At 40.2% G+C, this 25,839-nt stretch overlaps 1 protein-coding gene across 3 annotated transcripts; it reads left to right on the forward strand.

Annotated features, from left to right (window-relative positions):
• The first annotated feature begins 50 nt into the window (after window positions 1-50).
• Window positions 51-25,098, forward strand: LOC111567056 (calcium-independent phospholipase A2-gamma-like). 3 transcript variants are annotated; one of them, XM_055009377.1, is made up of 11 exons: window positions 51-205; window positions 684-1,800; window positions 2,974-3,123; window positions 4,261-4,412; window positions 4,670-4,764; window positions 7,703-7,874; window positions 8,511-8,568; window positions 8,942-9,136; window positions 12,834-12,944; window positions 19,819-20,014; window positions 23,115-25,098. In XM_055009377.1, the coding sequence occupies exons 2-11, from the start codon at window positions 877-879 to the stop codon at window positions 23,390-23,392; spliced, it is 2,331 nt and encodes a 776-aa protein (XP_054865352.1). In that variant the 5' UTR covers window positions 51-205; window positions 684-876; the 3' UTR covers window positions 23,393-25,098. The 3 variants fall into 3 exon arrangements, with proteins under 3 accessions (XP_054865352.1, XP_054865351.1, XP_023123685.2); XM_055009376.1 differs by having other exon boundaries at window positions 55-205; window positions 494-1,800; XM_023267917.3 differs by lacking the exon at window positions 12,834-12,944 and having other exon boundaries at window positions 56-205; window positions 494-1,800.
• Window positions 25,099-25,839: the final 741 nt, after the last annotated feature.

Genomic DNA, 25,839 nt, shown 5'->3' on the forward strand with positions numbered 1-25,839 from the left:
GACAGCCAATGAGGAAGCAGATATAGGAACATGTGACCATTGTTTTTCCTTCCACTGTTGCCCTCACGTCATTCTGGAAATTAAGTGTCAGAGCGAATGACCCAGTACTTTATCGTGCAGTGTTATAGTTTTGTGTTAAAGAATAATGGCAGTTTCATGACGGGATTAAAGGATTTTGAAAGGCTTTCTTGAAACGACAACACTGGTATGTTTTTTTATGTTTTGTATGGCCTGTATGAATGCTAGCGTTTTAGCATGCTGCGGTACTCTGTTAGCTAGACACTACTAATCAAGGAGAAAAATGTTACCTTTTTTTCTTAGATTGTTTTCCTCTTGTCTGTGATCAGTTAAAGACAGGGTTAAGTTACAGAAAGTGCTTGGTGTTAGTATTTTTGTTTCATGCCATGTCCTGTCAAGCATCATTGTCTTCTTTTCCGTTTCTTTCATTTCTGTCTTTCATGTGTACATCACCTTTTTTGTCGTTCATTACCAGGTTAAGAAAAGAGGAAAAAGGGAGTATAGACCTGTTATTTCTTTGGATGGCTCAAACCCTGACAAAATATGAATAATAGATTGGCTCCACATACCTTGGGGAAAATGAGCAGATTATTTCAGATTATGTGGCAAATACATGCTCGCAAGTCAGCAGCATCACTTCCCTTGTGTGGTACCTCTCACTGTAGGATTCATGCACAGCAGCCAGCATGCTACAAGGCTGGCTATTGCAGCTGGAAGCACATTCACCACCTGAGGCTCAGGGGTCGTAAAGGATGGATCTCTAAGGCTAGCCAGGTTAGGCAGCGGCTTGGACTCCACACAAGCACCCTGTATTTGAACACTTCAACCTCAAAGTGGTCTGCTGGTCTGAGCCAACACATGTCGCGGGTCAGGAGCACACTGGACACAGTTTCTAAAGCTGTGAGTGGGACACACACAGATCTTCTGGCCAAAATTGCCCGACTCAAACCTAATGCTCTAAAGGCTGGAAAAAATGCGGAGGCCAGTATTGAGTCAACAGCAAATGCTGAGGAGAATGCAGTCACACCTATTCCTGCTGCCACTTCTACATCTACCACAACCAAACCTGTAGTAAACTCATCATCTGCCAGTCCGTCTCTTTCCAATTCTGCTCCTACACTTGATGCAAGTGCCACTACCTCCACTCATCCTCACAGTTCTACCCAAGCAGCTGTCCCTGCCACAATCCCAACTGTGCGTGAGGTTAAAGAGAAAAGACTGAGACGTGTTGTTCCCGCTGTCAAAGCTACTTGTGCCAGGAAGAAAGAGGAGCTTCCGCCTTCATTGAAGGAGACAGAGAGCAAAACCACAACTTCCAAACAAAACACAGCACTTTTCCATCCCAGCACGTTGTCAGTTAGCCTGGATGAGACTTACACCTACCTAGCCCATCACATCAACTCATACTTTGGCAGCACTACAAAGACTCAGGATAAAACAGGGAGCAGTGTTGAAAAGTCCTCCATTTCTTCTCAGGATCAACAAACCTCAGACCTCATCGCAGTGTCCGATAAAACAGAATCGCCCACTCCGGTTACCCCACCTTCGTCCAGGAGGGGTTTAGGACAGTACCTGTCCTATTCTGCTCCCACTGTGCAAGCATTTGTTGGGAACTACATTGCTACCCTTGTTCCTAAGTTCAGGACAGCAGATCCCAAAAATGCAACAGTGGAGGAGAAGAAGCCTGAAGATGTGTCAATAAAACAGGTTGAGGCCACAATCAGTAAGGAGCAGAAGGCTGCTGAGGAGAAAGCCAAGAAACTTCTACTTCAAAGGGAAAAGGTAGGTCTCGAACAAAGCAGTTTTTTATTCATATTTTTTTCCTTTTATAGGGGAGCAAAATTAATCAGAGAAAGTAACCAGTTCCTTGACTGTCCTACAGTTGTGCCAGACAATTTTTTGTTTTCATACTGTTTATATAAACATTTTATGTGTAGTGGAGACCCAGATTCTTTCTATGTGGGATGTGATCTGTATTTTTGTTTGACCCAAATATGATGCCCTTGTCAGATAGGCCTGGTGTTCTATAGCAGGATACCTACAGTCCACATATTGACCAGCATCCTTGCTACTCCATATGTCTCGGCAATGTGCTGACGTGCTGCCTGAGTTCTGGGAAACTGTTTTCAAAAATAACCTTCTTGTGACAGAGTTGCAGAAGCTCTGTACTCTATAGGCTAACATAGATCTCTATGTTGTGGAGATATAAACATATCTGGCATTCAGTTCATGGTTGTGCTGGACAGAGTAATTTAAAACCGCGACCTACTAACGTGTAAATTACGGATAGCGGAAACAATGCACTAATGTCCTTTTGCTGAGCTAGCCTGAGCCCTGTATATCCCGTCAATTGAAAAAACAAGATGTATACATGTTTTTAAATGAATGCATATTATAACAGATATTTTTTCATTTTTTTTGCAATTATTATATTAACATAAGTGAGTGGCACATTGTCACAAATCTGCTCATTATTTACCCACCATCCACAAGGAGTTTACGTGCTAGTGTACGTCTATAGTCAGTTTCAGATCAGAACATTAATAACGTTTTATCATAACCCAGTTTTCTTGTAGGTGGTAGTTTAAATTGATGACTTTTTTTTTTTTTTTACAGTAACAAAGCTGTCATTTCAACTATTTGATGAGATCCTTCCACCATCAGTGGCGCCCAAAAGTAATGTGGTGTCTTCTGATGATGGACTTTATATGAGTATAGAGAAAGTTATGCATCATGTCACACACAACGGGTTTAAATGTTGTACTTTTCTCCTCACTCTAGGTTTTTTTAAAAAAGAAATTAACCTCTTTTGATAATATTCATTAGTTACTGTGTCATATTATGTATGAAAATGAGATGTATTTGTTAAACATGTCCGGTTTTGAGTAAGAGCCCAGCTAGTGCTTAAAAGTAAGACCTAACTCGCTGCACGTCTTTGGCATTTTTATCTCTTAGATTATTGCCAGGGTGAGTGTGGACAATCGAACTCGGGCTCTGGTCCAGGCTCTCCACAGGGCATCAGATGTGAGGGTCTATATCAACAGGGTGGAGGACCTAAGTTACCACCTCTTGGAATTTCCAGAGACTTGTGGTGTTGCAGTCAAGGTGAGAAATCTAAATGCTCATGCATCCTGAGGCAAAGTCTCTGATGTGGTGAAAAGGATCTACACTTATGCTGGGAAATAGCTCATGGTGTGAAGAAGACCATGTTTAAGGCAGCATGTTTTTTATACATACATTATCATGCCATATTTGGTATTAATTGTTATGCAGGTGTAGCATTATCATGTGGATATTATAAACACTGGGTTTCTGCATGTGTTTCCCATGCCAGACAAAATGTCAGTGTGTCAGCTGTGTCAGCAGGTTGCATGCTGCTTGTCTTTAATGCCTGAGCTATGCAGCTACATGCAGACTGCATACTGTTGCATTTATTTATGTCAAAACATGTGAGAAAATGTCAGGAGCTCGTTCCATACTAACCTATTTTAAACCAAGGCTGCTGTTATTTCTATAAAATTAAGAACAGTGTTTAGCACACCATATGGCTGAAAGAGTCAATTTTATAGCTTTGCACATAGCTACAGAAATAAAGAAAACCATTGCTGTGCCTCGGTGAACTGAATTTAGATCTCAATGCTACTGTGAACAAAGAATATCCTCTGACATCTCACACATTCATGTCAGCCATATTATTCTGTCTGTTTTTAGTAGCTGTAGGTTTCATCTTTTATTTAAAACCAAGGCTGTGTTCCAATATTTATCACCCATTTTTTTTAAATGATAAAATTATGATTCATTTCCTATTTCAAATTATTCACACAGTGTATAGTTTGCGAAATTCAGTCTGATAAATAATGACCTGTGAAATGGCAGAACTTGCCAGCCAGTTTGAGAGAGACGTTAGGGGACGGCTTCTCATTTGGGAGGCATTGATTGTTTGTAGCCTTGCTTCTATTACTACATGTTGACAGAAGACAAGGAAAATAATAAGAAGGATGCAGTATGAGCGACAGTAAGAAAAAAATAACAGAGGAAGAGAACAAAGATAACAGCAAGTAAAATGTATTATTTTTAGTGCAAGGAATGCCAGTGTTAGATGGCTACCTTATACCCTGTTCTCATTATTTTATAACACAATTTCTGCAAGCCCTGATGCACACCACATCATGGTGCATTGACAGTGTACCCAGTATTTCATTTCCACAGCAGACTGTCACTGTTTGCCTGTGTGTTCCTCAGGAGAAGGTTATCCCTTGTCTCCTCCGTCTGGAGCAGGCCAACGACCCTGGCCTGAGAGCAGCAGTTAGAGAAGCTCTCGCTCTGGTGGGCTATCATAAACCTGTTAAAGGCCGAGGCATACGGATCTTGTCCATAGATGGAGGAGGTTTAAGGTAAAAGTTCGCCTCTCCTTTCTTTTGTTTTCTGTAAGCTTTGAGTCATGGGTATCATGTATTTTAAAACTGGAACCAAATAGCAATTACTGTAGGCAGAATGTTTTTCAAAGGCAGTTCACAGTGATAAGTGGAGTTACAGCCATAAGCCGTACGCTGCTTTTATTAGCAGTTTTAAACTTAGGTAAATTATTCTTGAGAAACATTCAGTTCCTAATCTTTTATGCGTTTGTCAATGGCTGTGTCTGTACTTTCAGGGGACTTCTTGCCCTTCAGACTCTACATAAGCTGGAAGCCCTGACTGGCAAGCCCATCTACAAGCTGTTTGATTATATCTGTGGTGTCAGCACAGGTACGTCTGTCCTCCTGCCCCACTTCTTTACATGTACACAGAGCCATATATATGGATTATCGGAGCAGAGTGCAACATCGAGCAGGGCACAGTCTGAACTGGCAGCACAGATCACATGCTGACCCATTTGTTGCTCCTCTCTTGTTTTGACCTCAATTTCGCCAGCAGCGGCACTCCTCTAAATCCAGCTGCTCTGTGCTCAAGTTAGGTCAAAGAAAATATTAAAGAAAATTTAAAAAGTATTGTTTTCACTGCATTTATCTTTGGAAATCGATACTTTCCTAAAGTTGCTATAACCCAGATGATTTCTCCCAGTATGTAAAATCACCACAAGGGGGTGATGTCGACTATACTTAAACTGCTTTCTCCATCTGCTCCTTAGCTGTATTCTTTCCACAGCAGATTGAAAAACTGAATTTTATTTGCATACCACATTGGACTTTAATCACCACCAGAAGTTTCTGTTTGTCCGTAGTTTTCCCAGCTCTCTCTGTCTTAATCTTTAGCAGTTGGAGGTACTTCAATTTCAGCTTGAGTGAATGTTAAATACTAATATAAACTGTGTTCACGCATTTAAAACCTATCTAGGCCACATCTGGCTGGTTTGATTACCGTATTAGCAAGGTAGTGCCCATCACTCCTCTCATAGCATCTATGTGCAATGTTAATCCTGTAAGAGATCCATAATCTTGGAGAGAAAATATGTGTTTTAATGCTGAGAAATCTACTGCTATAGTCTCATTCCATTCACTTCCTATAGGTTATCAGAAGGTATTGTTACTCTTAAAGGTCAATGCTTAAGGCAGTCATCTTTCTTGAGTAGTGTTGAGGGCTGCACTACAACAAACCGTGCTTTACCAGTTTGCTGCTTTGTTACCAGCTCAAATGACCTTGTTGCATTTCCAAGAGAATGCCTGAAGCTTTTATGTAGTGCTTGAAAGTTTGTGAACAGTTGGAGTCTTCTGTTTCTGCTTTAATCTAACCTAAAATGCCATCAGATTTTCATACAAATCCTTAAAGTAGATAAAGAAAACCCAATTGAAAATTGAGGCAAAATATCATACTTGGTAATTAATTTATTAAGATAGTAGATCCATTATTGCATATCTGTAAGTGACAAAAATTTGTGAATGTCTGGGATTAGCAGTGAATTTAAAAGTCGAGTGTTTTCAGTCAGTGGGATGACATGAAGGTGTAAGTGGTAGCCTTGTTTTATTGAAAGACCAGGGATCTACCTTCATAACACCTTTGTGGGAGTGTGGTTTGACTCAGCGGATGCAGGTTGTGGGCTTAAGCCTGCCATTTGCCACTCGTGTCAGACGGATCTCTCCTTCCTCTACCTGTGTGTTACCGGTTTTAAAATCCACTTCAACACAGAAAGCAACATTATCCTCCAGGGTTGCAACCTTCCACACTGAGTTTTGCTGAGGATTTGGATCATGCAGCAAGGTAGTCCTGCTAGTTTAAAAAAAAAAAAATAAATAAAAAAGTATTGACAGTTCTTGCCTCCCTACATGCACATGTTCTCGAAAACAATTCTGCTAGTCACTATTCTAAGGGAACACCAAAGCCTCATCCTTTGTCTGTGATTGGTTTATAGAAATACAAACAGGCCAGAGCGTTTATTTACTCTATAGCAAAATGATGAAGTGACTAGATCCTTGCTTGTATTGTATCTACTCTCAGATGTACGTCGCTTTGGATAAAAGCATCTGCTAAATGATATTGTAGAATTGTAGGTGCAGCCAAAACAATTTTTTTACTACAGAATGTACTGCCTAAGCAAGATTCATGGAAATGTATTGTGGCACAAACTAAAAAGATTTCTGAAGATCTTCAAAAATAAGTAGCAGATGCTCATCAGATTGGAAAACATTACAAAACGTCTCTAAAAAGTTTGGATTTCACCGGTCCACAATCCGACTGATTGTGTACAAATAGGGAAAATTCAATGCCACTGTTACCAACAAAGTGGTTCACCAACAAAGATCACTGCAGGAGCAAGGTGTGTAGCAGTCCTTAGAGCCCAGGGTAACTTCTAAGCAACTAAAGGCCTCTTTCACAGTGGATGATGTTTAACAACGATTTGCATGACAAAGTCCAAAAAGAACACTGCTGGTTGTCTGCAGTGTCCTATGATCACTTAAACAATCCAAAACACTAGTGAAAAGTGTTTTGTGAAATGGATCTTTCTGGTTTAAATAAGAAGTGTTATGTTTGGAAAGAAGAAAACCCTGCATTCCAGCACAACAATCTTATCCCATCTGTGAAACATGGTGGTGGTAGTATCATGGTTTGCACCACTAAACTAGCTAAATCTCAAAAGGAAATAGGTCATACAGCAAGACAGTGACACTGAGCCAAGAGAGGCTAAAGAAGAATAGGTAATGTTTAATAAAGGTTAATATTTGGGAATGGCAAAGTAAAAGTCCTACCCTTAGTCCAAAAGAAATGTTGTGGTAGTGTCTGAGAAGAGCAGTTAATAGGAGAAAACCCACCAACATTCAAGACTGTAAGCTATTCTGTCTGGATGAATGGACCAAAAATTCCTCCAAGACGATGTCCATGACTGATCAACAAGTGACAGAAATGTTTAGTTCCACTTTTTGCTGCACAAAGGGGATCCCATCAGATACTTAAAGCCAAAGTTCACATACTTTTGTATCTAATATTGGATCAGTTTCTTCTGTAAACAGTGACGGAGTATATAATTTTTTTCTCATTTATTTTACTGAATTCTTTTTATCTAATTTTAAGCCTTGCGTAATAATCTGATGATTTTTTAGGTCATATTTATGCAGGAATATGGAGAAATGTAAAGGATTCACGAACTTGAAAGCACTACAGTAAATCCTGTTTACAACAGCATGTTTTTTTTTTTTCTTTTACCAGTACATCTCAGTCACTTTCTTCTTTGAATGTTTGTGTGTTTTAACAGGTGCTATCCTGGGGTTCATGCTGGGTGTGTTTCAAGTCCCTCTGAAAGAGTGTGATGATCTTTACCGGAAGTTGGGTTCAGATGTTTTCAAGCAGAATGTGATTGTTGGCACGGTGAAGATGGGCTGGAGTCATGCTTTCTATGACAGCGAAGCCTGGGAGAAGATCCTCAAGTCAGTTTCACTTTATGTTTCATTGTTCATGACAGGATGGTGGCTGTGTCTACATTAATGGGAGTCTTGTTAAAATGCATTGAAAGTGGCCTGACAAAACACTGAATGTCCTCCTCCTTTTGCCCAAACAGCCAATAATTATGTAATTTTTATTATGAGATCAAAGGGAACATGTCGTAAATTGAATCTACTTTAACAGAAATGGGCAGACCTTCAGCTTTAACGTCATAACTGTTTATTTTTTTCAAAGCCTATAATAAATTTTAACTTTTATTGTGCTGAACTGCTGTGCATCAATAATGTATCTTGTTTGATAATCATAAAAGCAGGCATGATGTTCTGTCAAATAAATTTCAAGTTTCACGTGAAATGTAAAATTAATTATAACATAGGAGCTGGCATGCTTAAATGTGATCTGCAGTCTCATACATTGTAAGTAGATTGTTGTAAATGGCCTAAAAACCTTTGGAACAGCAAAATGGTCCAACGTTCTAATCCAGTGACTTCAAATTCCTTTAAATGATATGTGGGTGGATGTAAGTTCTGAATCTTCCATAAAGAAATCTGTAGACAGTCATAATACTATCCAAAATTCACTAAACCAGAAAATAACATCGCTCTTCTGTACCTCCACAGAGAGAAAATGGGCTCTCATCTCCTGGTGGAGACTTCAAGAAACCCTGAATGCCCCAAGGTGAGCTTTAGAAGATGATCTGACTCATTCTGCCCTCTTGTTCTGTGCTGGCACAGACCGGAAAGTCTCTGCCTCATCTTATTTACTGTGATATCACACAGAAAGCTTCTTTCTCTTTCACTGTTGCATTTTCTGCACGACAGGCGAAAAGAAAATACACTCTAAAGCCACATAAGACAGTGTGCCTAAAGAAGTACATAGGATTTGAGATGTCAGCAGTCTCCTCTGTGGCTCAGAGAACAGAGATGATGTTGAACAGATCTGTCAGAATGTCAAAGTAGATATTACACCTGCATCTTTTATATGTTTGGTTCCAAAATGTTGTCTCATGTTGAAAAACAGCCTAAATGTATGTAATTTCCCTTCCCTGTAGGTGGCAGCTGTGAGCACCATTGTGAACCGGGGCACTTCTCTGAAGGCGTATGTGTTCAGGAACTACAACCTGCTGCCCGGGTTGCGCTCGCATTACCTGGGGGGCTGCCAGCACCAGCTGTGGCAGGCCATCCGTGCCACTTCAGCAGCCCCTGGGTATTTCCAGGAGTTCACTCTGGGGAATGATCTCCACCAGGTCAGTCGTGTTCAGCAGTTAACTGGGTGGGGAGCAGAGGTGGCACTGGTCAGGAGACATCTCCTGTCAGTGTTTTTATGACAGAGGTATAGTGATATGACCTATGCAGTGGATTTACATAAGACATTTAAAGTGTAAAAATGTAGCTAATGCTTTGATTGAGGATGACTGGCATGAACACAGTTACTTGAGTTTAAATTCCTTGGTTGTCATCATCATAAACAAATTTTTCAGATTTGCAGAACTTAATTCATGGTAATTGTTGTTTTATAGGCTTTTTCTTTGGCAACCCTTAGACATGGCAGGTTTTACAAACCTTGCACATGAGTGTCAGTCCAAGAAATTTGTGTAAACAATGTGAGCTAATAAGTCAAAGTTGTTTTTGGCTCGTAACGTTTTGATGTTTCAGCAAGCTTTAGAATTTTCCCTGAGCTCAATTTTTGAATTCCTCTGGTGAGAAAGGATTTTTATAATTGTAGTTTTACTTGAATGAAAATTTTTAAGCTCTCCTTCTTTATAGTTGGTGCTGAGTATGAATCCGTTTCATGCTCAGAGGACGCGTCTGGGGATGTCTCTCTCAGGAATATTCAACAGACCTAGTTCACACTATGATACAGAAGTGGGTTTGATATCTAAGACACAGAGTCAGGATGAAAGCTGTGCCTTCACTTCACTTCACCTGATCACAGTCAGAATTACTCAGCAAAAAGTCAAATCCTTAAATCACCTGTTTGTGCAAATGTATTAGTCTTTGTGGGTTAACCTCAAGCCAAAGTGGAGGTCAGTGGCCCATAGTTCTTTAAATGTCTCACGTATCAATATAGTTTGATTGGTTTCAGGCAGTTAAATCAGTGAAAAGCACACATTTTCTCAGCAAAGATGTTCTAACTCTCATCCTATTATTATTTCTATTCAGTAGCCTTTAACCCTCTGAACCCAGGCATTTCCTGGGTATTTTCATCTCCTGTCTCATTTTTACTCAATGGAGGCTCATTTTTCTCTGAAATATAAAGTCCTGCACCACTATTGAAACAGCAGAACCATGGCTGGAAGTAGAGGGAACTCAAAAATACCTTCTGTCCAGTATAATAATATTATAATGCCATAAATCGTTAAAAATATGAAAGTTGAATTTCTTTGAAATTCTGGTATCATACATATACATAACACAAATAAATATTTTTTCAAATACCCAAAGGTTCCCAGCTTTGGACAAAAAAAGTGTCTCCATGTACTATACATATTTTACTATTTACATTTTAAATTTGTTTCCATACTTGTCTCCTATTTGCTCTGTCTGAACACAGCCTGCAGTTCAGCCTAGTTCAGCCGTGTCCCTGGATTTTTGTCATGCGACTGTTGATCATAGCTTAGTCTCTAGTAACTGAGTGATTTTGACAAAGAACACAGAATTTTTGTTTTTTACAGAATCTTGTTGGAGAAAGTTAAAGATTTTTTGTAATTTTTTTGGCTAATTTGTAAATTAGACATAATGTGATATCGATAGAATAGCATTAAAATTTGGATATAGTGAAGGAGGACACGAAGATAGTTGGTGTGAGTGAAGAGGATGCAAATAACAGGGTTAGATGGAAGCAGATGATTTCCTATGGTGACCCCTGAAGGGAAAAGCTGAAAGGAAAAGAAGAAGATCATGGTTTGAAACTTAGATTTAGTCAATATTCCTGATGAGTTCATGGACCACAGTCCAAGGAAGTTGAAAACCTCACAATTCATTACATTTTTACAGTTTCTGGCTCGATAAATGGTTTAATTTTGGTGGTAATTTTTAAACAAAGGTATCATGCTTTTCAAACCAACCAGCATGTTTTAGGGTTCAGAAGGTTAAATATTCAACACTGTTTTACTTCATGCACAAGTCCTAATCATGCCCTCATGTCTGCTGTAGCCCTGTTGGAAGAATATTACTTAGCCACAGAAATTGCACTGATATTTATTTGATCTTTTTCTTAATAGTTACTCATCTGTTCTCTCACACCATGCTTCACATTCACACACTATGTTTACACACTTTGTGACAATTTAACTGCGGTCCTCAGCTACGGTCCTACAGGGTTTATTGTTAGTCTGCTGGATTAAAATGCTCTGTACGGTTAGTGTTGATGCTGGAGAGTTTGAAGGTTTTTGAGAAGCCTAATGAGAAAAATCCTCTGCACAGCAAGTGAGATTGAGGAATTACATCTCCTTTTTGTCAGTGTTTATTTCCAGTCAGCTGCATTTTGTCAGTATGAGGGATGGCATCATCGTGAGACACACTTAAATCCATCCACTAAACAGGTACACATTAGCTATCAGAAACGCAGCAAACCGCCAGTCCATTCCACCATTTTACTGATCAATACGTGCTGCTTCTCTGTTTGCCTTACCTTTTAAGAAAGCCCTTAGGCAGAAAGCACAGAAAACCACGAGTGAAGACAGCAGAATCTGAGAAAACAAGTAACAGGAAGCTTTATTTGATTCATAATGATAGTTCTAAAGTACTTTAGAGGAAGGGATAAAAAGCACACAGTACAGCATAGACACAAATCTTTATATTCCACTCGCATCTGAGCATTTAGTTGATGTATCCTGTGTTTGACCTGCAACTTCCAGATGCCAGTATCTCTCCTTGAATTCATTCAAAACACAGATGCAGCGTACAGACTCAGCACATGTGAATGAGCATGTGTTTACATCAAAGGCAATATCCCATGTTGGTGAGCTCCGACACTCCTAATTGGAAGCTGTGTTAGTTGTGTAGGTGACTGAGGAAGTGCAGGGGGAGAGAATGAAAGAGACTGGTTGATGAACACCCACCTGTGGGGGGAGATTTCCCCAGCATGCCGTCTCGCTGGTCTCCCTCCACTTTGAGATGCATAAATTAGCCCAGTGCAGCGCTCCCTCTCATCACACACAACAGTTTGACTGCTACATTTGCTTCATTAGAATGAAAAGACAGACAATCTAATTATGGAACTGCTTTTCCAAACTCTCGTCGTTGGCCGCCAGCAGGAAGCCTCATACTGTGAGAAGATGAGACACCATCAGTGGTTTAATTTATTTAACACATCTTATGTGAAATCAGTTACAAGTGCTTTATTTTCCTTTCATTGGTGCCAAAGGAATCTTCCAAATGGCAAACTGAATGAAATTAGAAAAAGACCTTCAGACTCAGCTTGGTAACAAGTCCTTGTTTCTCTGCTTAGGTTTCTTTTCAGCTAATGAATCTTTAGAGAATATTTTAAGGTTGCCTTTTTGCCATCAGTGGAAATTCCTGCGTGATTCAAGCTTTTGCTCATTTGTTCCACTTTTCATCACTTTTAGCTTTGTGGCTGTCTTTACTTATGCTCACCATGCCTCAGGATATTTTACATGTGTTTGTTTTGCTATACCCTGCTGATCCGAGTGATATAGACTTTAGAATTTCACTAATATCTGACTACAAATTTAGATTTTGAGAAAATCAAATTACAACTATTCTGATAGATTTGCAATTTGATTAGTGGTTAAAAAAATCTTAAAGTCAAATTTCAATTCAATATTCAGTGTGTAATAGATTCAAAACACTTGATTGACTGAGATACAATCAAACATGTGACATCATGAATGTATGCATGTCTTAAATCGCTGCTTTTACAGTTTGCTAACTGCACAGTTTCAAATCACGATTTTGAATTGAAATCATTTCCTTTTTCAGGTATGCTACAAACTTGTTTGTTTTAAAAGAAGAGTCAAGAATTCAAGATTTCTCTGTGTCCAAGTCAGGAGCTGCCTCATTGACTTCTCAAACTTCCCACATTTCTTTGCTGTAGGTCAAACTAATTTTCAAGATTTTCTTCTCATGTGAAAAACATTCCACACCTCATCATTATTGAAAATCTCAATGTAGATTTAAAACTGACAAAAATTGTCAAATTGTATTTAATCAAAACTTGCAAAAACATCTGTTGTATCCTAATTAGCAAATTCAGTTAATGAGAAATATAATTTGTAAAGTGATGCTGATATCAAAATATGAAGTTTGTTTTAATTTTTAGTGATACAGCAAACAGTAATTAGCTAAAACTGTCTTAAGTCAGGGTGGAAACACTTGGAATAAATTGGCTGGAATTTAGCTTAAAGTCAAATACCAGCATTTATAATAAGTTCCTTGTAATATACATTTTCATGCTGCTTATGACAAATTTTTCTGTGAATATTTGGCCGTCATCAAAATGCCACCCAGTCTGATGACTTTATTTACTGGCTACTTGAAGCCGGTCGCGAGCATAGCATGCTGTCTGTATGATGTCAGGATTCCCAAAAGAGAGAGTCATCTCTTTTCCACAAACGCCCACAGACTTTTCCACTTAATTCAAGCCCCAAACAATCACCCTTTTGTACGGTGAGCGCAACAGTTGCCCCACCATGTGCTGAACGAAGGCTGGAATTCTCAAGCGGCGTTTGAAGAAAGTTGATTGTTCGTTGATGTTTCTGTGATTTTGCGGGCTGGAATGGAAATCTGGTGGAGCTCCATCTGTAGATTCAGACCAGCAACTATGGGGAAATTGTAACTTGGAGCAAGACTTTTGAAGCAGAGCATTATCAAAGCCTTGCACTTGCTACCGCCGCCAATGGAGAGGATGCCTTAGTGAGGAGGAACAAGGGCGGAAAAAGAGTGGAAAAAATAGAGGAGATAAAGGGAGGGAGGAGGAGCATGTTCCACATTAAAGCTCTCTCCGTTATCTCAGCTCTAAAGAACACAGAAGAAGAAGACTTCAGACGTTTCTCAGTGCATGCTGGAGCATGCATGGAATGGCGAGGAGGGCCCAATTTCTCCTGCCTAGTTGCCATGGCGTCTCCTGAGGCGATGAGGAAGAATGGGAGCTTTTTTTGTGCCCACCCCTGGCAGTGTTTTGATGGGAGGCATAGCGCTAGTGGGCCACCATCCCCAGTGCGACCTCTTGAGAGCCTCAACATGGCACCATGCTCAGCAGAAAGACTTCACACAGCCTCAAATGGAGTGGGTTAAATCAGCGCTCCCATACTTTTTTGTTTCTAATGAATGAGGGAAATGAGTCATAAATTAGTCTGAGAAGACATTCAGTGTGGCAGCTTTGGTTAAAAAATGGAGAAAAGGCAGAGGGTTTCACATGATTTAATACCGTTTCAGAAGTGCAGCTCAAGAAATCACAACCTTTTGGATCACCTTTTTCTCCTCTTAAAGGCCTCTGGAAATGAATTTATTGGTCATAAATTACACACTCAGCACCGCACTGCTAACTCAGCTGCAGCAGAGAGGAGAGAGAGCAGATGTGGTAGATTCAGGGAGGCGACACAGAGGATCAATCTGAGCTTTTAGCCGCTTTCTCATCCCCGCTCTCTGCTCCTGTGTTAAGCCCTGAGAACTCGGCCTGCAGGCTGTTGGAGGATGGAGCTCAGACATTTTAGCCCTTCTGCAGACAGCTTCCTCTTCCTAGACAGACTCAGGATCTTTGTGCCTTGAGCATAAACTCACACATGTGGAGTCTCCTATTGTCACATTAGTTGTTTTTCCCCAATTGACTACTTTTTTTTTTGTTATTTTGTGCACATACATTTTCACACGTGCACACAAACACTTGATTGCACTGCCACACTTGTTGGGGGATTAGGCTGGTCCACTGATTATGTTGACTGACTGCACTGAGGAAGCTCTGCTGAAACTTCCTTTGTCTCAAACCCCCATGTCTTCTCACTGTACATCACATTTAGCAGAGATTCCTCGGAGTAAAACACAGCTTCAAAGCTTGTATCACAGTGTATTAGAATGTAAGTGTGTGCTCGGTCACCCCTCCTCAGGAGAACAGCTTGGAAATTAGGTTTAAATTGCCCCATAGATAAGTTATAAAATTATGCTTTTTAATATGAAGATGTCGGATATGTGCATAAAGCCTCAAGGGGTTTCTAGACATAGTAAATATCAGTGAAGGGTTTAGCACCCATTTATATCACTCCACGGATTGTCTTGGTTTAATCTCGATGGCTACACCCAGCAGGGATGATTCATTGTTTCAATACTGCGTGTTCTTGTGTGGTCGTGTATTCACAGAATGTGTGGGAGAAGGTAACAGTCCACAGTATATCTCAATAGTTTTGCGTGCCTGGGGCCAGGCTGGCACTCTTACAAATGGAGCCCTCTTCTGCTGATAGCCTGGGAAGATGATCTGACCTTCGATGTGACCTTTGCGGCATGTAAAGCAAAAGGGGCAAGTGGAGAAGTAGTCGGCGTAATCGCATAATGTGGCATGAAGACCTCTGGCTTGACCTGGCCACCACTTAAGATTTGCGCTCACACCGGTCTCCTTCTCATCCTCGCTCATCACAGTAGTGCCTTTTATGTGGATTAGATGCCTTTTGAGCAACTAATTTGACTCAGTGAGCAGATTTATTTCTCAGATTACATACAGAGTGACTGAGATTGATTCAATTTATGAGCAACCAACATGAATTAATATTAAAGATTTACAATAATAATTGAGAGTACACCATAGAATTCGTTTTGTATCGCAGCCTAATTATCTGCTTATCAATTGAATGACCAGCTCTGGAAAACACTCTGGTCATTGTGACAGAGATAATCACATGTCCGTGTCTTATGTAATGCTTCCCTAATTAATCATTTGAAAGAAGGGAGCCTCATTGGCAGAGCTTCACAATAAATCATGACCGAGCTCAGTGCCCCTCAGTCCAGACCTGTCAAAGAAGTCAAAGAAGAAAGCATAATGACTACAGCTGCTCACTGGAGCTGTGATGTGAATGCTACACCAGATGCAAGGCTCACCTCATTTAGATTTAAGCAAGCGCTCTCCTCTCTTTCTGTGCTGTGGCTGCTCATAATGACCCTAGCACAAACAAGCATTGAAGTTTAGCCACGGGTTGGAGAGGGAGCGAGATACAGCGGCACACAGCAGGCTGAATGAAGAGGATGAAGTTTGCTGTCCTGGCTAATGGGAGCTGACATACATTGGGGCATGAAATGACTTTTACTGATCCTGACGATAGCACTGCTTCCCTATTCAAATCAGCGCTCCTCTTCTAAGACAGCTTAAACTGGCACAATGAAGATAAGCTCCCAAAAGTTAATGACAGAGGAGTAATTTCTCACAGCAATTTATATAAACCATGCATGTCTTAATTTTGTTTGTTTTTCCACAGCTAATATTAGTCATTTTGTTTCAAAATACACTGAAAGAACAATGTCTTCTTAAAGCCATATTTCAGTTTAATCGACCATCAGAAGAAGTGAATCATGCTCTCTTTGGTGTGGAAGCCCTAATTAGTTGAAAACTTGCTTTGTTTGCATATAGGATATTGAGAAGCTGATTTGTGAATCAGCCATTAGAGCCTGAAGGGCAAAGGCGAGGCCAGACGAGCGCCGATCCTCTGGCGTATTAAGTAACGGGTTCTACCGGAATCAAGAAACGCTGTCAAAGGAAATCATTAAGCCTTTCAGGAAGCCAGAATTCAAAGTTGGCATTTTTCTTTATCTGATGGAAGTTTAACCCTCAGAGGGGTTAAACCTCGGCCAGATGGTTTGAACTGACAGGCATGTACCCTCTGAGGACATTTATCTGTTGACACATGGCATGTCTTTTCACAGTGAGATTGAGTCATTTCGAGTATGAGCAGCATTACAGCTCTAAATCCTTAGAAATGGAAGTGACCTTTGCTTCGCATCATGCTGCACGTTTGACAGGCGGCTTGAGTTGGGCCACTCTGTATGCAAAGCTCATTTGCAGTTTGTCCTAAGTAGATCATTGTTTCTAACTTAACTCCTCATCCAAATATGCTCTGGCCTCAAGGAACCCTTGTGTGAGAATGTGGCTGTGGGCCAGGCATGAATGTGTCACTGAAAAGCAGTTTTAAAGAGCCGGAGCACCACCAGTGCTGCTTCAGCATCTGCCAAGCTGTTTGCATTGTAGGTAGAGCCAGGTACTGTCCTCGTCCCTGTTTGTTCATGAGACAGATGACAGATGGAGAAGATCTTCTAAATTATTTATTGTTGGAAAAACCAAGTGCCACACACAAAGAAAACCTACCAGTCTTCCAGTGGCACCACAGACTTTTTTCAGTCTCAAAAAGGAGACTTTCCTTAAATGCTGCGACTACGCTCACCCGCTCTGGATTGCCCAAGCAGGTGCCCTGACATGGAGACAAGTTACAGCATTCAGCTCCTTGCTCACAAGACCATTGCGCAGTTGGCTTCTAATGTCACATGCCTTGGCACTGTGTGCAAGGCCGGCCACTGTGCCTGTGAAACTTGCCCCCCAGCTATCAGCACAAAGGACCCATAACTGGACTCAGACTGTTGCCATAATTGTCCCTGAGTTCAGAAAATGGAGCCTCTCACAGTGCTGTGAGTGATAAGAAAACTGCTTAGTTGTTTTGTTTCCAGCTGGGTTTGTCTGGTGCCCACTGCAGCAAGTAGCTCTAAGTCTCTATTAGGAGCACATCCAATCCAGGCAATTTCTCCCCCTTTTTCTGTGATTCATTTCTTGCTCTGCCAGACACCCTGCTGGTTCATAATGACGCGCTTTGGACAAATGGCTGCCTCAGCAGTTCCTCCGTGCTTTCTGTCGGAGTAAAGCCCTCTTTGTGTGACGTCCATCTCAGCCAGTCAGATGGTTTCTCTCTGAGGCTGTGACTCTCACAGGAAATTATCCTAATAACTAGCACTGTGGTTGATTCATAAATGATTCACGCAGCACATTATCATAACAGATCACTTCTTTCAATGCATAGAGTTCAGGTCAGATCAGTAATTGTGACTCAGAGGTGCTGGAGACATTTTTCACATTTCTTTCTTTTTAGCCATACTAGCAACTCAGTGGACCACTTCGGTCCATATGGAGATATTTTATTATCCACTGGATGCATTGCCATGGGATTTTATTCTAAGTCCTTGCCACCCCTTGATGTTTCCTCCTGCACCGCCATGACATTGATTTTTCAGATTCTATTTTGGTGTATTACCATGGAATTTGGTGCAGCTAATTTTGGTGCCCAGAGGATGAATTATATTGATTATGGTAATGCCCTGACTTTTCCTCTTGTACAAACAGTAGGTCAAATTTTTTACTTATTACGGGGAGTATTTACTGGCTGGATTGGCACAAAATGTATTACAATCATGTGGCCACTGGGATGAACTGTTTGGACTTTCTGTGATTCTGATCCTGTAGCCATTATCAGGTCAAAATTGTTGTGTTTTATCATTTTTTCAATTAAGTGATTAATTGTTTCACCATAAAATGTCTGACACGGTGCTTTCAAATACCATGTTTTGTCTAACCAACGTTTCAAAACTATAAAAAAACAGAACATACACATATTTGAAAAGCCAGAACCAGACAATTGTAGCATTCTTCCTTTAAAAACAGATTGGGCTTTACTGGGCTAGTTGACCACTCAGAACAAACAGGGCTTTTCAGAAGGGTTCCTCAAAGGAACAGGACCTAAAACGGAGTGTTTTAGACATAGGATCAGAATAAGTATACACTATGATAAAAATAATGTGTTTTTTGAATATTAAAGCATTTAAATATATTCTAGCAGACCTCAAAAATAATATTATAAACCTGTAAATATGCATAATATGGACTCCTTAACAGATCTCAGGTGTATCTGTAGATTCTCATTCTGGTTGACTATTATCGAATACTGAATTCTATCTCCTTAGTGGCCTTTCTCAGTGTCACTTTTAGTTTTCATAGAGAGCTATTATGTTAAGTCTTTCAAAAAGCATCTGCTATCATGGGAGCTATTACTTAATGCAGTGCCCCCAGTCCAGCTACAATAGCCAGTGGCCTTTGCAATTTTCTTTTCCTGGTCTTTGGATTGGCGGTACTATTTGTCAGTCCAGCTCCCCAGATGATGAGCACGTCTTTGGCTCTGCAGGCAGCGTTCATATTCCCCATCACGCTCTGAACTCTCTCAGATTTGTACAGAATTGTCATTAGGCTGCAACAGTGTTGGAGTACACTGGAAAGATGAGATGTTCCCTCCCCTCCCTGAGGGTCAGAGTGAATCCATGTGACATGCACTGTCAGAAACACCCACATTATTATATACATTGACTCTAACCAAGCGTGAGTTCTCGATCAAACATGCACATACACACAGTCACATAAACAAGCAATCTTTCCTCTAGTGTGTCCCTAGACACTTGGGGCCCTGCGGCTCCCACCCCCAGCCTGGCCTCTTTAATGAGCACTGGCCCCTGTGTGTTTGATCCTGCTGCCAGCTCGTAGCCCCACGGCCCCTCAGCCTCATGCCTATTCAACAATCCCCACAGCCTCTCCAGTTTCTCCCCCACTGCCTTGGGTACAATATGGATCCAAAGCAAAAGCACTCCTGGTCGATATCAAAGCCAGTCTGACTGAAACTGTGAGAGAAGGGGAAATTGGGGGAAAAAAACACAACAATTTAGCTCTGTGCTTTGTAGTCGTACAAGCAGCTCTGGAACTGCACATTGATTAGTTCTTTTGATTTTGTCAGATGTTCTTCAAAAATTTCGTCTATTGACTCTTAAAATCCATGAAAGGTTTTTGGGTTTCAAACACCAATTAATTGGTTTCGCTGACTGTGGTCTTGGCATAGAACACCATTCACAGCCTGTAAATGGGCTCTCTAACGCAACACCTCTTCTGATTTGTGCACAGGATGGAGGTCTGTTGATTAACAACCCCACTGCACTTGCTGTCCATGAGTGTAAGTGTTTGTGGCCCGATACGCCCTTGGAGTGTGTGGTCTCACTGGGTACGGGCCGCTTCGAAGCTCCTGGCAAGAACAGCAAGACGTATACAAGCCTCAAAACCAAACTCACCAACGTCATCAGCAGTGCCACAGACACTGAGGGTAAGTGACGCTGCTAATTGTTAATGCCATGTAGAAATTACTTATTGATAGACTAAATGTACATCCAAATGTAATAATTGTTCTGATATTTTATCTTTTAAAAAACATATATACTACCGTTCAAAAGTTTGGGGTCACTTAGAAATGTCCCTATTTTGAAAGAAAATCTTTTTTTTTTCAATGAAGATAACAAATGAATCAGAAATACAGTCTAGACATTGTTAATGTGGTAAATGACTATTCTATCTGGAAACAGCTGATTTTTAATGGAATATCTACATAGTGGTACAGAGGAACATTTCCAGCAACCATCACTCCTGTGTTCTAATGCTACATTGTGTTAGCTAATAGTGTTGAAAGGCTAATTGATGATAAGAAAACCCTTGTGCATTATTATTATTATATTATTATTATGTTAGCACGTGAATGAAAGTGTGACATTGTCTGGGTGACCCCAAACTTTTGAACCGTAGTGTACATCCATTAATCTTTCCATTAGCTATACTTGCTTTATGTTGTGGTACACCCTGGACATTTTATTTCAGTGCTTAAAAATATGTATGTATAAATCCTACTCTAGTGTAGCGCTACAATGGTGGCACAAAAAGAATGGACATTACACAAATTTGCCACATTATGGTCAGTTTACTTATCGTCGTTGGTACAAATCCTGTTAAGAATGTCTTCTGTGGCTCTAATTAAGGTCTTTATAAAATCTGCTAAAAATGACTGAAGATTTTAGAATTGCAGAACACCAACTGATTCCATTTTGATAATTTTTTCTTTTGTAATGTGTCTCCTGTCAGTCCACTAACTTTGTAGTGGAGCTACAATACTAAACATCTGTAGAGCTCCTTTAATCACGTTTTTAAATCCTGCTGCAAAATGGATCGACTGTAAAAGAGCCGTGCGCTTAACATCTTCTGTGTCAGCTTTCAAAGTAACACAAGAGCACTGGCCCAGTGTCAAGAGCAGGACATCTAGATAATAATTTAATCTAGATTGGTCAAAAATATTGACTCACAAGTTAGTACATCTCAATTACACATTCTAAATGCAGACAACCCATGCCAACAAAGAGAAGACTTACAGTGTACAGATGGATGGATGGAATATTAAAAGCTGTTTTTCTTGGTTTCTTGTGTTTATTTAGATACTTTTTTGTTATTTTGTCTATATCTGAAGCTTAAATTAATCCTCACGACTATTAGAATGTACAAAGCCTTGCAGTTTCTGTATCCTCTCTAAGCAATTGGGTTGGGCTGTCATCAGTGCTGAAAATACTGCACCACAAGTTGCCTTTGTTCTGGATACGTCCCATTGTGGCCTTGTGTAGTGGCAACCTCTTCTTCTCCTTATCACCTCTAGACATGGGCACTTCTGCTGTGCCTAAATTTGGCTCGGTCCCCTCCCTGTTGCTGCTGTGGTGCAGTGTGTGACCTAGATGCTTCTCTGCACTTGTTCCTCCTGTATTTGGGATTAAGCGCTCCCCCAGCTCTCCAACAGGCTTTGTTATTTAGAAACACCAGATTAGCAAGAGTGTTTATCACAGATTTTCTCTTTTTCAAAAGCTTAGTGTTCACAACCCTCCTGCTTTGTCTTGGGTATATCAGTGGGACTCGGTTTGTTGTTGTGGACAGATAAGGCTGATATAATGGTTTTAAATGCAAATATAGCTGTTATGGAACCAAACGGATAGTAAAGTACTGCCTCTGATGTAATGTTGACTGTAGCTGTGTTAAAAATATATTTTTGAAGAATTACCCCAGATCATAAGTGATGCAGTCACGTTTGTTTGCAGCTGTGCACTGCTGTACATGTAACCTGTTTGCTTTCACACTAGGATGCTAAGAGTGTCCTGAAGCATGCATAATAAAATTTGTTTTAGAACTCATGGATGATTTGCGAGGCACAGCAGCGACTTTTGTGACAGAAATACAATAATTCTGGAGTCTCTGTGTGATTATTTGGGGTTCCAAACCTGTCAGTGTGGATAAAAGATAAAATAAGCCAGCATTGTAAAGATAACTTGCTGGGTCACTGTGTAAACTGATTTGTTCTTCACTCGAAAAAGAGCCAAGACTCAAATCTGTGACATTATTATTTTGTGCAACTGCAGACTGTCACTGCCTGTTTGATTATTTATTCAATACGTTCCTTCTGCCTAACTGGTAATCTTTCTGTGGAAGGAAAATATGTACATTTTAAAGAGTTGGCCCCCCAACATGTTCAGCTGATAAGTCTGGAACTGCACAGTGGAAGTCATTCAGAATAGGACAGAAACACCAATTTTATCTCTGCACATGCATTATCTATTTTGAGTAAGCCGGTCTTGTCTCAGGGTTTTTGTAGTTGCACTTAACTCTCATAACTTTTCCAAATGTAACAATGTAGCACAGTACACTGAGGGCTGCTGGATAGCTGAGGGGTTCGGACACACCAAATAAGCAGCAGATTAAACTGAATTTCTGGTTGGTTGGAGCTTTAGCTGTATGTCATGTTCCTACTCTGTCTCCTAGTTTCTGTTTCTCTTCACTGATCCTGCCAAAAAGTCAAAACTAAACCACACACAAAGAGCTAATTGCCTATTAAAATATAACAAATAAATCTCCCCGAACACTCCAAATAACCTCCAGATAAATGAGTCCTTGTGGAATTGTGTACAGCCTTAGCAGCAGCTAGTTTGACTGATATCCATGTTTGACCTCCTAAGCTAGTTGTGGGAACGCAGACTGAAAAAAATCACCTTTTTGCACCCTTCAGGCATATTTACACAGTTTTGTTACCCGCTGCCTGTTTGTATGCTTTTCTATTTTGTTGATTTTAAATCACTCATGCAAGGCAGATGAAAAAAGCCATGACAGACAAGCCAGACATTTTCACTCAGTATTACCTCACACTCTCAGCCCTGAGCGCTTACTCAGTGACACATGTAATGCTGTCACAGTGCTGACAGACGAGGTTTGACTTTGCATGCCCTTCTTGCTCTTAACACAATCTTTGGAGGTTTGCACATGTTGGGACTATTAGGAAGTTAATTGTGTGTTTATGATTTTTGCCTTATGTGTGACCTCACTTTCACCTCCTTTCCTCCCTCCAGAGGTTCACGCCATGCTCGACGCTTTCCTACCTCCAGACACTTACTTCCGCTTCAACCCCCACATGAGCGAAGACATATCCCTGGATGAGAACCGGCAGGAGAAGCTCAACCTGCTGCAGGCTGAGGGCGTCCGTTATCTGGAGAGGAACGAAGAGAAGCTGAACAAAGTTGCTCGCATCCTCACCCGTGAGAAAAGCTCCGTCCAGAGGATGTCTGACTGGGCCAGGCTCAGAGCTGACATGTATAACAGCCTGTCCTTTAACTCTTCCAGGTTTTAGATCCAACACAAACCACATTTCCATAGCCAACATATCCACTAAATGTCTTCCATTACTAAAAACTGCTTACAAGAGGTGGTGTTGCAATGTGTCATAGTTGTTGACTTCCTGACCTGTAAGTCTGATGAACATGGTGTAAATATACGTTGGTTATGTGTCCAACATGCTAAATGCTACGTAGCCCTTGATTCCCCACTGACACTTTAATGGTGATTTTAGTGTTAAAGTGCCAACAGCTTTGGCAGTCGGCACATTAACAATTTTCACAGCCAGAATTTGTTATAGTTGCCATTGGTGTGTAACACTCATCTCAGCATAGTTGCATTCAAAGAATATGTTTTAGACGACTTGTGGATTTGTCAACTTCATAACAAATGCATTCACAGGAACATTTCAAACATTTTGGGGCAATATGCTTTTTACCTTTCTTGCTAAGATCCATGCCACTGTTGTATGATGATTATAAGTTGCTTAGAATACAGGCTGGAATCAGGAGAACAGAATGTCTCTTTCTCAAGGTGACAAAATACACTTACTTAGCCGTTTCCCTATTTCTAGTCTTTATGCCACATTAAGCTAACTGGCTGCTGGCAGTAGCCACAAAATTACCGTACAGATAAGTGAGAATGAGAGCATGTCTCCTAAAATAGTCCTTTCAAAAGCAGAACTCAAACGCCGTCCTACAGCAGTAACAGTTCTCCCCAAGTGAGCACTTTTAAACCATTTGTTTCTTTTCCTATATTTTTTATGACAACCACTCTATCCTCACGTACCCGTTTCTTTACCTGTTATTGTCACAGAAAACAAAATGTACAAATGAGCTTTATGCTCTGTTGAAATATTTATCATATGTGCTAAGCTATAATCAGCCTATAAAACTGTAAAACTTAATTGTAAAGAAATTACAGGGAAAATAATATTTTTGTAACCTAATTAAGGTCAATCTGAGCATCTAATGCAAGTGGCACTTCTCAGTTGTAATGACAATTATTTGCACATTCAAACTGTAATTATATATTGATGACACTAACATTGGTACACGAGGGCCCACGACAAGCGCTACAGTATTATATGTGATTCTTATATGCATATCGCGATAAATGATAATGATTGAAATGAATAGTAGATATATACTTTAAATGCGGATGCAAATTAAGCCTCACTGTCATGACGATATGTCTTTTATGTATTATTTTAGCCTCAGAGTATTTTAGGTTCAGTTGTTTCCAAAGCTTTTATCATTGTGTGCTTGATTGTTTGGTTTTATGGATTCCCCACAGGCTATTCACATTTTCGGCTTTGTCTTTAGCCTGCCCTCTTTCCCTTTGATGACCTTTGATGCCGTTTCTCAAAAGCCTCTTTCACCCTTTCTACCTTGAAGTGCTGTGTTTTAGTCCCCGCTCTGCTGTACTATAACGTTTGTTGAAATCATGCAGGTTGTATCTAAAGCCCTGCTTTAAACAGATGGCTGCTCATTGATTTGTTATGGTGGTGACTTATCTTCATATGCTGCTACATGTACTGCACTGCAGATGTCTGTTTTCATGCCTAACCTGGTCAAGTACTGTACAACAATGTGTTGATCACTCCCAGAGGACCTGAAATAAAATGGATACAGATATCTCCCAGATTAATATAATTCCACTGTTCTCCTGTTGGTCCTGTGTAAAGACTGTTCAAGAGTGTAATTAAAACCTGTCACGGAACCGTGCTGCATCCTGCCTCCTAATTATATGAAGATTAGGTGATTGTGATCTGAGGAAAGCTGCTGTTTCCGTGGCAGCTTGTGGATCATTTCAGGGAGAGAGGATGTGTCGATATTAAGTTGGGAGCTTGTGCTCACTTAATTATTCCAACACAGTCGTTCCATCTCAAATCATCAAATTTTTACAACAGTTTCTGCTTGATCGGCTCGGATTGGCCTGAAATTTTTATAGTATAAAATATGAATATTTAAATTTTCTACAATTTTAGATTGACGTATCAAATTATTTAAATTTTTTTTCCGAAAAGATAAATATCTCAGGAATTATAGGAATTATTAAAAATAAAAGAATGTTTTTTTCTAATCATACTATTGTTTCAGATGATAGACAGCACAGTCCGAAAATGAAAAATATGTCAATGTTTTTTTTTTTTTTTTTTAATATTTTCTTGGGAATGTTTGAAAAATGATTTTGAAATTCCAAACCTCTGATCTAGTTGACTTAGATTGTCTAACATTTCAATGTTTGTGGTACAACTTGTCATACTTGCTCAATCAGTTAAGAAAATTCAAGGAAAATAACATTTTTTCCACCATCACGTATTTCATACTATAAAATAATATTTTGACATACAATTACACATGGTTTAGACCAGGGGTAGCCAACACGGTGCCCGCGGGCGCCTGGTTTCCCGCAGAGACCATGTAAGTTGCCCGCCACACGTTCTAAAAATAACACTAG

This window comes from Amphiprion ocellaris, chromosome 3 (genome assembly GCF_022539595.1).
Source record: "Amphiprion ocellaris isolate individual 3 ecotype Okinawa chromosome 3, ASM2253959v1, whole genome shotgun sequence".
NCBI lineage: Eukaryota > Metazoa > Chordata > Actinopteri > Pomacentridae > Amphiprion > Amphiprion ocellaris.